The sequence below is a fragment of the Sarcophilus harrisii genome, chromosome 3 (genome assembly GCF_902635505.1).
Source record: "Sarcophilus harrisii chromosome 3, mSarHar1.11, whole genome shotgun sequence".
In the NCBI taxonomy this organism is placed as follows: Eukaryota; Metazoa; Chordata; class Mammalia; order Dasyuromorphia; family Dasyuridae; genus Sarcophilus; species Sarcophilus harrisii.
This window is the reverse complement of record NC_045428.1, coordinates 546,946,444-546,958,415: the sequence shown is the minus strand read 5'-3', so window position 1 is coordinate 546,958,415 and position 11,972 is coordinate 546,946,444. Positions and strand designations below refer to the sequence as shown.

The following is an 11,972-nucleotide window of genomic DNA, read 5'->3' as shown; positions in this document are numbered from 1 at the left end:
TCCTCCTTTCCCCGCGCGGTCGGGTTGACGAGATTAGCGAGCGCGCGCAGCTCGGCCGCCCGGGAAAACGGTTGGCGGTCACGTGAGCGGGGCAGGGGGCGGGGGAGGCTCGAAGCTCCCCTGGGAGGCGGCCATTTTCCAAAGTTAGGCTCCATTAGGGGTCACCCGAGGTTCTGGCTTTCACCTCCTTAAACTGGAGAGTCAGGATCCCCCTGCATCGAGGGGAGAGGGAACCCGGGACCCTTTACGGAGGGAACCCCAGCTTCTTTACTCGAGGGCGAAGGCGTCCTCGCTCAGACCTACAGTAGCGTAAGGGCTGGAAGCTAATTTAGCGTCTAATCCCATTGGCCAGCACTACTACGTGCTAGGTAGGATCCAGTCAACGAAAATGGCAAGAATTGAGGTCTGCCCCTTTAAGGGCACTAGTCGCGGGGCGGAGACTCCGGGCGGAAACCACGCCGGCGGAGGGCGGAAGTGGAGCCTCGGGCGTAGTAGTCATGGCTCAGGACGGGGAAGACGTGAGGGACTACAACCTGAATGAAGCGCAAAAGGCGATCAAGGCCAAGTACCCCCCGGCCGTCCGTAAATATGAGTGTGAGTGCGCTGGCTTTCAGATTTTGGGTCCTCCCCGCGGGTGAGAAAGCCACGGTGCGAGTCCCTCCTCTGCTCCACTACTCGCCTTGGAAGCGCTTCTCGCCCCATCCCCGTTTTACCGAGTGTAGCCGGAAGGGCAGAGAAAGCCTAGTTAACCCCGATGGGATCCCCACACCACGCACCCAGATCCAGGGTTCCTTCCCGAGCAATTTCGGCCCAGCTTCGTGGAGTCCTTCCGTCGAGTGAGCGTCAGCGTCCTTCTCCGTAAAAGTCAACCCCAGCATCGTAGGTTTAGCGTCAGAAGCACCCTCGGAGGACTTTTCTTCCACTCTCATGTTACCTCTGCCCCCAGATTTTTTTCCACTTACGTTATTCTTCATCTTCGAGGGCCCTTCCAGCCCTACGGCCATTTAGGAGTCCCTGCCGTTCGTGACTTCATCAGTCTAGTTGAGAGGAAAGCCTGGAGATGTGCAAAGTAGTTTCTAAATGGTATAGAAATAAGCAGATTGTGTAGCTAACCTTGGGGCATCGGAGTCTTCTTGAAGGAGGCAAATTAATTCATCCGTGAATTTGAACGACTATAGCAAAAGAAATAGGATCCAGAAATAGAGAACCTGAATGTGAATAATTCTCTGCCACTTAAGTTACCCGTGAGACTTCGAGGAAGTCACTTAATCTTTCTGGTCCTCACTTTTACCTGAAATTCTGTGACCCTTTAATCATAGTTAGCATAGAGTATACGATGGAATGAAATTAGTGTTACTAGTCTTAATATATTTTCAGAAGTCTAAGCTGTGGAAAACTTATTGTGGCAAATCATTTACCTTTCTCAACCTCAGTTTCTTTACTGTAAAGTCATTGTAAGTAAATTTCAGATTTTGTAGTGCTATATAAATGAATTATTATCGGTGACTTGGGTCCCAACTTTGCAGTTTTTTTTGTCCTTTCCTTATTTATTCACTGATTTATGACATTTTTAAAATTTCAAATTCTTTCCCTCCAGCCCCTCCCATCTATTGAGAAGGCAAGCAACATTATATCCATTAGGTGTATTAAGTTATGCAGAGTATGTTTATATAACTCGTCCTTTTCAGCCTTTCGTTTTTAAAGGTTGAGCTTAAGTGTATATTAAATATAAATGTATATGTATTGTATACATTTAAAGTTCTTTTAGGGGGTAAAAGTCACAGAATCATAGATTTGATATTAGGAGGAACCTTAAAGGTCATTGGTCCAATCCTCTCGTTTTACACTTGAGGACATGATCCCAGAAGGGTTAAGTGACTTGCCTAAAGTCAAACTGGTATTAGAGATTCAGCAGAGCTTGGAATTTGAATATTCTTATAACTCCAAATCCAAATCCAGCATTTTTCTGTTGGATCACTCTACTGTATTAAAGTAGGCAAAGTTGCTTAGTAAATTTAAAGGCAGCCAATAAGTATTTTATTTAGTGTCCATTGTAGGAGATAAAAATTGAATCAAGTATTTGAATGGCCACTATATGCAAAGGATTGTACCAGATATTTTTCCTTAAAGAGGTCTAGTTGGGAATCCAGGACCATTATGCATGAAAGAATTAGAACAATGTAATAAGCAGCTAATTGAGTGTTTGTTAAAATTGTAGGTTGCTGTAAGAGTTCAGAAAAGCGTTATCACAGAAGATGAATTAAAGAAGAGGTAGAATATGAGTTAGGATGTATAGATTTTGACTAGCTGAGAGAAGATTAAGCATTCCCATTGAGGGAGACAATGTGATTGAAACCAGGGAAATGAAATTAGCATATTTGTGTGATAGTGTGGAAATTAGCCAGACTAGAGCAAATAGTAACTTTGGGGAAATGATAGGAGAAAGATAGGAAAGGAAGAGTCTTAAAAGCCAGGTAAAAGCTTGTATAGAAAGTGTGAAATAGAGTTCATGTAATATTCAGTATTTAGCCCAGGACAAGTCCCAGTTTGTGAGTTTCCTTCCTCCCAATATTTTTAAATAGGTGAAAGCTGGTTAAAGTAATCTCTAGAGCAGTTTTGCTGGAAAGAGCATAAAAGTTCAGTTGTAGTTATTCAGTTATATTCAACTCTTTGTGACCCCATTTAGGGTTTTCTCTGCAAAGATACTGGAGTGTTTTGACATTCCCTTCTCTAGCTCATTACCAGATGAAGAACTGAGGCAAACAGGGCTAAGTGACTTGCCCAGGATCACATAGGTAGTGAGTTTCTGAGGCTAGATTTGAATTCAGGAAGATGCTTCCTGATTCCAAGTCCAGTGCTCTATTTGTTGTGCCACTAAAAAGTCCAAAAGCTATATACCACCTATTGTGGTACAGATGTGTATAGAAGAGGAACAGAGGCAATGGACCCCAGATAAAGGAGATGTGAGTTTTAAGAGTTATAATCTTTCAGAATGATGAGATTAGAGACCATGAAGTCATGAGAAAAGTAAAGTTAGGTGACTGGCCTTCTCAAATGGAGGATTTAGGCAGCATTCTGGCCCTATTTTATTTCCTCATTAGAGTGCTCCCATTCTAAATGGAATAATTATCTACCTTGGTCCCCATTTATTTTAGGTTGTCCTAAAAATCCTACTACTCCTTTGAGGTACTGTTTTTGATTCAAAGTAAGTTTTAGTATAGTGTAGATCTTCTTAAACTTTTTCCACCAGTGACCCCTTTTTGTGCAAGGAATTTATATTACATGACCTTGGGTATATAGATGTGTAAAATAGGTATACAAATCAAACATTTACTGATAATCATAATTTTGTGACCTTCACATTCAGTTACAAGCCCATTTGGATCTTGAACCACACTTAAGAAAATGGGATGTAGATAAATATAATACTAGTCTTTCCACATAAATATTATTCAGTAATTTCATTTCATCAATTATATTTATTGATCACCAAAAGAATTTAGATTTTTATCTTGTGGACAATAAGAAGTCATTGAATAATTTTCTTAAAATATCATTTTTCAAAAAAAATCTACCAGTGGGGGGTGGCGGGGAGAATAGTAGAGGCAAAAAGCCTAAGTTACTATAATAATTTAGATAATGATTATAACTCAATTATCTAGCTAAATGCCAGTTATTATTATATAATATTTTGAGGTTTATAAAAGATGAATTAATGGAGGTTTGGTGGAAAGGAAGGAACAAATGTGAAAGATAATTACAAATTTGAACCTCAAAACAATCCAATGAAGTGTAGGGAAGGTATTATTCCCATTTTTAAATATAAAGAAATTGAACCATAAAGAAATTACATAACAACCAAATTTACACAGGTTGTTAATGACAATTGAGAAGAGAAATGAAGTCTTAATTCCTAATCCAGTGTTCTTTCAATCCCACTATGCTGCTACCTTCCCTCTTTTGTTATGAAAATGTAACAAAAAATTTTCTTCTTTTCTCTGAATGTAATCATTAAGCTTTGTTACAAATATATAAAATATTTATTTCATTGCTACTTCAGTGTTTTGTCTTTGAGCAGAACCCTTTAGATACAATAGAAATTATATAGTATGTCATATATGTATATGTGTGTGTATATTTACCAGTCCTATGTAAAATTTAGCTTTGAATATTTTTATGAAGATTATAAAATATGAGATTTGTTTTCTACTCATGAGAAATTTTTTTGTCTCTAGCTATCTGAAAAAGCAAAATTTAGAGAAAGCTTTCCATTTGTTTTTCATGGTGGTATTGTAATTCCTTGAATGACATTGTACCCCAAAGATACTTAGTAAAAATTTAATTTTCCTTGTTAGAGGAAATTCAACTAGGGCACACGCTGCTATGTTTTTGCTGTTTACTAGTGACAAGAAATGATTTGGTTAGGCATATTTTTCTAATTAAGTAATAGTAATTTCTTAGATACTCTCCAGATCACTGTGAAATCAGAGTTCCTGCTCTTCCCTTTAGGAATTGTTCTTTATTTTAATTACAAATTTGACTTGTTAAATCTAATGATACCAATTTTAAATTGAACCTGTAATTTCATCAGTGTAGAGACCTCTGGGTAAAGAACTTCCTTTATCATTGCAGATTGGCACCTTCTCAGCAATTTATAGTTTTAAAGAGTTGCCTGGGGAACTGGGTTTAATGACTTGCCCTAGCTTCAATATGTGGCAGAGACAGGAGCTTAAACCCATCCAAGTCTTCTTGAGTCTCAAGCCAATTCTGTCTGCCATATTATGCTGCTTGATAGATACAGCTACTAAGTAGCATATAGCCAGATAGATTTTAAGTTTTAAAATAATTGTACAAATTGATACTGGAGTGTGAGATATAAATGTATTTTTCGTTGTCTTCATCAAAGTTTAGCAATTTTGTAATAATGATCTAGATGTAATTTTTGTATTTTATGTGAACATCAAATTTAGGATCTCATTAGTATTTTTCCCTCCCCTAGATCTGGATCACACAGCTGATGTACAGTGAGTATTACTGGAATTTGAAGCCTTAAAATCACTATATATATATTCCCTTGAAAATCTACATTAAATTGAGACTAAAAAGGAGGACTTTGTATATGACTACTTTAATCCTTCTGCTTAATTTGGTTCCTCTGGAATAAGAAAGGGGTGGTTTTGAAACATTCAATGTCAGTGCAGTTAGTCTTTTTGTGCTTATATTGGTTTGTTGTCCCTTTGCCCGAAAGTGATTCTTTGCAGGAGTGACTTGATTCCATCTCCATAGGTTACATGCTTGGGGAGATACATTGGAAGAAGCATTTGAGCAGTGCGCAATGGCCATGTTTGGTTACATGACAGATACAGGAACTGTTGAGCCTCTCCAAACAGTTGAGGTGGAAGCTGAAGGTAAAAATGCACTTTTCTTTCAAAACAAAGGTGTCTGAATTTGGGTTTAATATAGTGACTAATTTTGGTTTCAGAACCCAGGGGATTACACATTTCCCTTTTCTTAGTGGAGAGTGGGAGGTTGTGGGTATAGAAGATGCATGTGCTCTTAGACATGGCTGCTCTGTCTGTTACATTTAATGATTTTTGTTTCAAAAAAGTTTTGTAGTTTGGGGGTGGAGAAGCGAATAAATGTTAAAACATCTATTATGTGCCAGACATTATGCTAAGCCCTTCACTTTGATCTTCAGAGCAACCCTTTGAAATATGTACTGTTATGATCCCTATTTTATAATTGAGGATACTGAGGCAGACAGCAGTTAAGTGACTTCCTTAGAATCCCAGAGCTAGGAAATGTATCTTGAGGCCAGATTTGAACTTTCTGACTTCTAGCCTCACACTAGATATTCCTCATATGCTCACTTCAGGGCATGTTAAAATGTGTGGTTAAAAAATAAAATAAAATAAAAGATATCATTAGATCTTTTTTTTACTCCATTTACTTTTTTTCTAGGAATAAACGCATCCTCCAAAGAGGGGATTGCTATAAATGTACAGTATTTCATGTTATTAAATGTGTTAGAAAATTTGACAATATAAGTAACAATAATATTAGCCAAACCTACTTTCACATTACATATATATAGTTTGTTCCTGATTTTCATGCAAGATAGAAAATGTAAGGACTATTAAAATAGTATTCATTTTATCCATTCGTTGACTCATCAGTCATGTACTAAGTATATATGTTGTGCTGGACTGAGGTAAGATAATGATTCTTTCCCTCATGAAATTTATAATCTAGCAAAGAAGATGACCTATATATCGATATGCCATACTATATGATAAATATATAATGGGCAAAGTGAAAAATAGAAGCATAAAATGGGTACAGGCTTTTTTTTTACTAGAAAAGATCATTTCTGAATTTGAGAAACAGCAAATATATAATCATTTGTGGTTTGACTTTGTAGGAGATGATCTGCAATCTCTTCTCTTTCACTTTTTGGATGAATGGCTATATAAATTCAGTGCTGATGAATTTTTCATACCACGGGTAAGCAATAATTTTCTCTGTTACTGAGCAGAGGAGTTTTTTATCTACTGCACAGACTCTCAGAATTGGAGTTGCCTCAGAAGCCATATTGTTCAATCTAAACAAGAATCTTCCTTTATACCTTCACAACCTTAGTCAGAATGCCTCTAGGGAAGGGAAGGAGTAATCTATATTTCCTCAGGCCCCTCATTTCAGTTCTAGAGATCTCTTATTGTTAGGAAGTGCTTCTTGAACATTAAGCCTAGGATAAGCTCTGTAGTTATCACTCATTGTTGCGAATTCTCCTAATTATATATATATATATATATATATATATATATTATTTTTTAAAATATATAACATTGTAATATTCACCTTCCAAATGTTTGATGATAGCTATACTGTTCCTGAATTTTCCTCAAGCTAAACATCCCTTTTCCTTCTAATCACAAACCATAAACTTAAAGCCCTTTACTTGGTTATCCTTCAGTAGGCACTCTCTTGCTTCTCAAAAAAAAACCTTCCTAAAATATGCTACCTAAAATTGAATCCAGTACTCCAGATGTGTTCTGACCAGTGCAGCATTGACTATGACATCCCTAATTCTGGACACTGGGCTCCTCAGTGCTGCTTAAGATTACATTAGCTTTATGGTTACATATTGCACTGTTGACTCATTTCAAAATTGTAGTCCATAGATTGTTTAAAGTTAAATTAAATCAAGACTTTTTATACAAATATGTAATAAAGGTGTTGATTCAAAGAAATTATTCTAATTTGTTGAAATATAGTTACTTTGCCCTAGTTAATTAATATTTGAATTCCTTTCATTTGAAGGAAGGATTCTGATGACTGATCATTTTTTATTTAGAAAAATTGGTATTGGGTAATGCAAACATACTTTTTATTACTACTTACAAGTTTGGTTTACTTCTCTATTCTTTCTCCTTAGGAAGTGAAAGTACTATCTATTGACCAAAGAAACTTCAAATTACGCTCAATTGGGTAAGCAATAGGTTTTTTTCAAATTTATTTTTATTTTGCTTGCTCTCTTTTATTCTTATGACACATTACTTCTCCAAAATACTCAAGACCTTTTTTTGTTTGTTTGTTTGTTTTAACTGGGGAGCTATCCTTTATAACAAAAAACAGAAAAGGAAGAGGGGGGAAAAAGTAATTCAACGAAACAAATCAAATCTGCAGCTATAAACATCAGTCCTCATCTGTTGAAAAGAAGAGGGAAAGTAAATTCATATATTTCTTCTTTGAGGCCAATCTTAGGTCAGTTAACAAGTATTTATTAAGTACTTATTGTGTGCCAAGCAGTGGGGATACAAAGAAAGGCAATAGATAGTTCTGCTCTCAAGAAGTTGATAGTCTGAGCAGAGAAAGCTTACGGACAAGTATGTATAAACAAGCTGTAGACAGGCTGAAATTGGAAGTAATTGAGAGAATGAAGTCACATTAAGGGCAATCAGAAAAGGCTTTTTGTAGGAAATAGGATTTTAACTGAGTCTTGAATAAGCCAGATAATAAACACAAAGAATAAATAACAATAGGTATTTATTTCCCTTTCACTTGAAATCTCATTAAGAAGATATGTGTGTGTGTCAAAATAGCATTTGTCAAATACCTTCTTTATGCGGAACCAAGTATTGCACACTTGGTTTTCAGAAGTGCCTCTCAGCTTGGTAGAAAAGATCTATGTGACCAAATTGCCTAAAAAAATTAGAACAGTGGACCTTCCAAATTAAAATTCTTCTTCAGTTATTCTTTTCCCCCTTCCTCCAACCTCATGTGCTGAGTTATTGAAATTGCAGGTCATTGATCTAATTAATGCTTCCTTCCACCTCGAGGCATTTGGGGTTAAGTGAAGTACTTGCTTAGGGTCACACAGCTAGGAAAGGTTTAAGTGTCTGAGACCAGATTTGAACTCAGATTCAGGAGGATCTGACTTCAAGGTTGGTACTCTATCCATTGCACCACCTAGCTGCCCCATTTTCCTAGTGCTTATTTCATCAACTGGGTGCCACTGGATCGAGTCAGGAAGACTTGAGTTTAAATGCAACTTTAGACACTTAGTAGACCCTGACAAGTCTGTTTGCCTTGTCTCGGTTTCCTCATCTGTATTAATAATAGCACCTACCTGTTAGGTTGTTGTGAGGATTAAATGAAATATTTATTAAAAGCATTTATCACAGTTCTGGCATCTAGTAGGTGTTGTACACATCCTTATTCCCCATCAGTGACACGTACTAGCTGTGTGACCCTAAGCAATTCACTCAACCTCTCTGTGCTCATTTTTCCTCCTCTTGTAGCCCCTACCTCATGGTGTTATTATGAAGATCAAATAATAATGAAATAATTTAATTTCACTGATTAAATAATATGTGTAGAGGGCTTTACAAACCCTAAAGTACCATAAAAATACAAAAAATCCAATAATAATTACTAAAATTATGCAAGACTTAACCATATCTTGATTTTTCTTAAGGTGGGGAGAAGAGTTTTCTTTGACCAAGCATCCTCAGGTATGTAAAAATTCCGTAGCCTTAAACATTTTTTACCCAGAGCAAGAGAAACATGATAAAAATTTTCTTTCCTAATGTTATGTCAAAAATTTTGAATGAAACATTTCTACCCTGTTAGCTGTTATGAGCAAGTCACAGAATACTCTAGAGGACAGGTTTTCCCAGAATTAATATAACTTGCCTGGAAGTAAATGACTAATATATGTAAAGCATGTGATAAACATTAAAGCTCATAGAAGTGTCACTTATTAGAAACTACTTGGCTGAGTGATTGACGGAAAGTCAGGTGACCTTGAGGCCCCCACACAGCTCTGAGTAAGTCCATAAGCTTCAAAGCAGGTGCTTAGATGCTTTTAGCACATTGGTAGAGGGACATCACAGGTATGGATTAAAAAGGTTATTGTTGTACAGTTTTTAATAGAGTAATATGATTTTAATCATATGCCAAACGTTATTTCCTGAGACTAAAGGGAGAGGGTAACAGCTCTGGGGTCAGATGACCAGGGTTCAAATCCTACCTCTTATGTTTACTACCTGTATGACAACAGCCAAGTTACTTAGCAGCCCCTTCAACTCACCTGCCCCAAGCCAGAGTCTGCATATCTATAAAATGAGAGGATTGGACTAGATTGTTTTCAGAGGTTTCGTAGGTCACTTTTAACTCAGACCTATAAAACTATTCTCTTCCTAAAGGACAAGCCTGTGAAGGCCATAGATGAAAGCCAAAACAGGTGGAAGCCACTTCTAACAAGCCTTATGCTCATGATGACTTTTGTCACTTAACTGTCACCTGATCAGCAGCCATTAAATTAGTGGTAAAAGTGAAGTTCTGATGAGCACCAGGGAGATGATTAAAGATAACATGTAACACTTTGAGAGGTTGCAAAGGGTTTTAAAAATATTAGTTCTTTAGTCCTCATGAGAACCCTGGAACGCAGGTGCTGTTACTATGCCTATTGTATACATGAGGAAAATGGAGGAGAGTAAGTGACTTGCCCAGTGTTACACAGCTAGTTAGTGTCTGGATTTGAACTAAGTATTCCTGACTCCCAAGTCTAGACCTCTATCTGGTATACTACCTTGCTTTAGAAAGGCAATAGAAGGTGTTAAATAGCTAAGAGGAACAGAGCAACATAAATTTTTAGTCTTTGTGCCATGTTGTTTTCAGGGTTTATGATAATATTTCATTTTCTCTATTTAAATTTTATTTAAATTTTTCTGTCTCCAATCACCATTTTAGGGTACTGAAGTCAAGGCAATAACATATTCAGCAATGCAAGTCTATGATGAGGAAAAGCCAGAAGTTTTTGTGATTATTGACATTTAAAACACAGAAATGAAAGGACTTCGAAGAAGAACTGTTGTTTCTTTTCCCTTAGGGGAAAAACATGGTGATTGTCCTAAAAAAGGAGAGAAAGAAAAAGGACAGATGAATAGCTAGCCTTCTTTTTAAGAAACTGAAACAGATGTATTCTATTTTCTCTCTCTATTCAAACGTAAAAAAATTCAGGGCCTGAGTATGTTTCTTCATTCATGAATTCTTGGCTAGAGTAGGAAGAAATTTAATCTTCCTAAGAAGCATACTAACCCTATGGGCTTTTCTACATTTTCCATTTTTGAAAATGGATTATTGAACAGATAGATTTCACCAAATTTTGCTTTTTGTATTTGCTGAGATGATTTTAATTTACACATATAAAACAACTAAATAATGGGCTGCTATGAGATGGCTGTGTCTCAAAATCCATATGTATTCATTTTTAAAGAAATGGTTATAGTTGTACTATAAAAAGATTTTTTCTTGGGAAAATTCACTGAAATATGACTCCTTCCCTTTTTCCTTTTTTAGATTGTTTTCCCTGCAGGTAATTGTAAGATATGATAGCTTCTTAATACTTTAAAAATGAATATTGATAAATTGTTGGAGACTGGAAGGAAAATATATTTAAGTGTGTGTCATAATTAATAATGTAACCCTTCTCTGATAAAGGTTCAAGTGACCAGGTAAACTACACTCAAATGATAGCCTTGTTGCTGTCCTTTTCAGTGAAACTGCTTTCAGTCAGATTTTAAACTTGATCTTTCTCTGTTACCTCTACCGCAGAAAAGATTTTGGTTGAAGCTTCTCTCTTTGCACTAAAAACTTTAGTTTGCTAAGTTTACACTTACTTCTCTTTAAAAGTGGCCAGTGAGTAACGCTATAACTTATTTTCATATTTGCCAAGATTTACCTAAAAGGAAGATTTTGGCTATGCAAAGGATACCTTTATAAAAAAGTAGCATTGTCCTGTGACTCAGCAGAAAGTGGAGTTAATCATGACGGGGGCAAGAGCCTATTGATTGAAAAACCTGATCTACAAAAATGAACATGTATTATATACATAGAGTGACCACTTCATTGCAACATAGAACAATGTTTGACAAAAATGATACTTTGTATTTCAAAAATGACTCACAGTTTTCCTGATGTAAGTTTGTGTACCTTCAAACAAAACTGTCAAAAAAGAACTTAATTACCTTTTTTCTAATTTGTCATTTTTTAAATAAAAGATTTCTATTGGATAACCACAAAGAAAGTTGGATTATTATTTTTCTCTGGGTTTTGCATTGGTCTCTGCAAAATTATGCATACCTACTATATGCCAAGTACTTTTATAGGTGCTAGAGATACAAGGACAAATATTGACCTTACTCTGGAGATCACGTTCTGTCAAGTGACATGTAGCTCTAAGAACCTAACATTAAAATTCTGTATGACCTTGGTGGGGACAAACTAGGAGATGGAAAGCAATCATGTAGATTGGTTTAAACCAAGTTAGGAGGAATCTAAGGATTCTAAGAGGCCAAGGATTGAGGATAGAGTGCATTCTGTTCAAAGGCACAAAGGGGCCAGATGGATGTAGAATATAAGAAACAGCAAGTATGGGTAGAACAACAAAGTATATGAAAGGGGTCATG

At 36.4% G+C, this 11,972-nt stretch overlaps 1 protein-coding gene across 2 annotated transcripts; it reads left to right on the top strand.

The window, feature by feature from the left end:
• Positions 1-394: 394 nt before the first annotated feature.
• ZBTB8OS (zinc finger and BTB domain containing 8 opposite strand) lies at positions 395-11,579 on the top strand. Of its 2 annotated transcripts, XM_003765432.4 has the most exons (7): positions 395-594; positions 5,000-5,024; positions 5,287-5,408; positions 6,422-6,504; positions 7,436-7,488; positions 8,978-9,014; positions 10,255-11,579. In XM_003765432.4, the coding sequence occupies exons 1-7, from the start codon at positions 498-500 to the stop codon at positions 10,339-10,341; spliced, it is 504 nt and encodes a 167-aa protein (XP_003765480.2). In that variant the 5' UTR covers positions 395-497; the 3' UTR covers positions 10,342-11,579. The 2 variants fall into 2 exon arrangements, with proteins under 2 accessions (XP_003765480.2, XP_031818155.1); XM_031962295.1 differs by lacking the exon at positions 5,000-5,024 and having other exon boundaries at positions 485-594.
• The last annotated feature ends 393 nt before the right edge of the window (positions 11,580-11,972 follow it).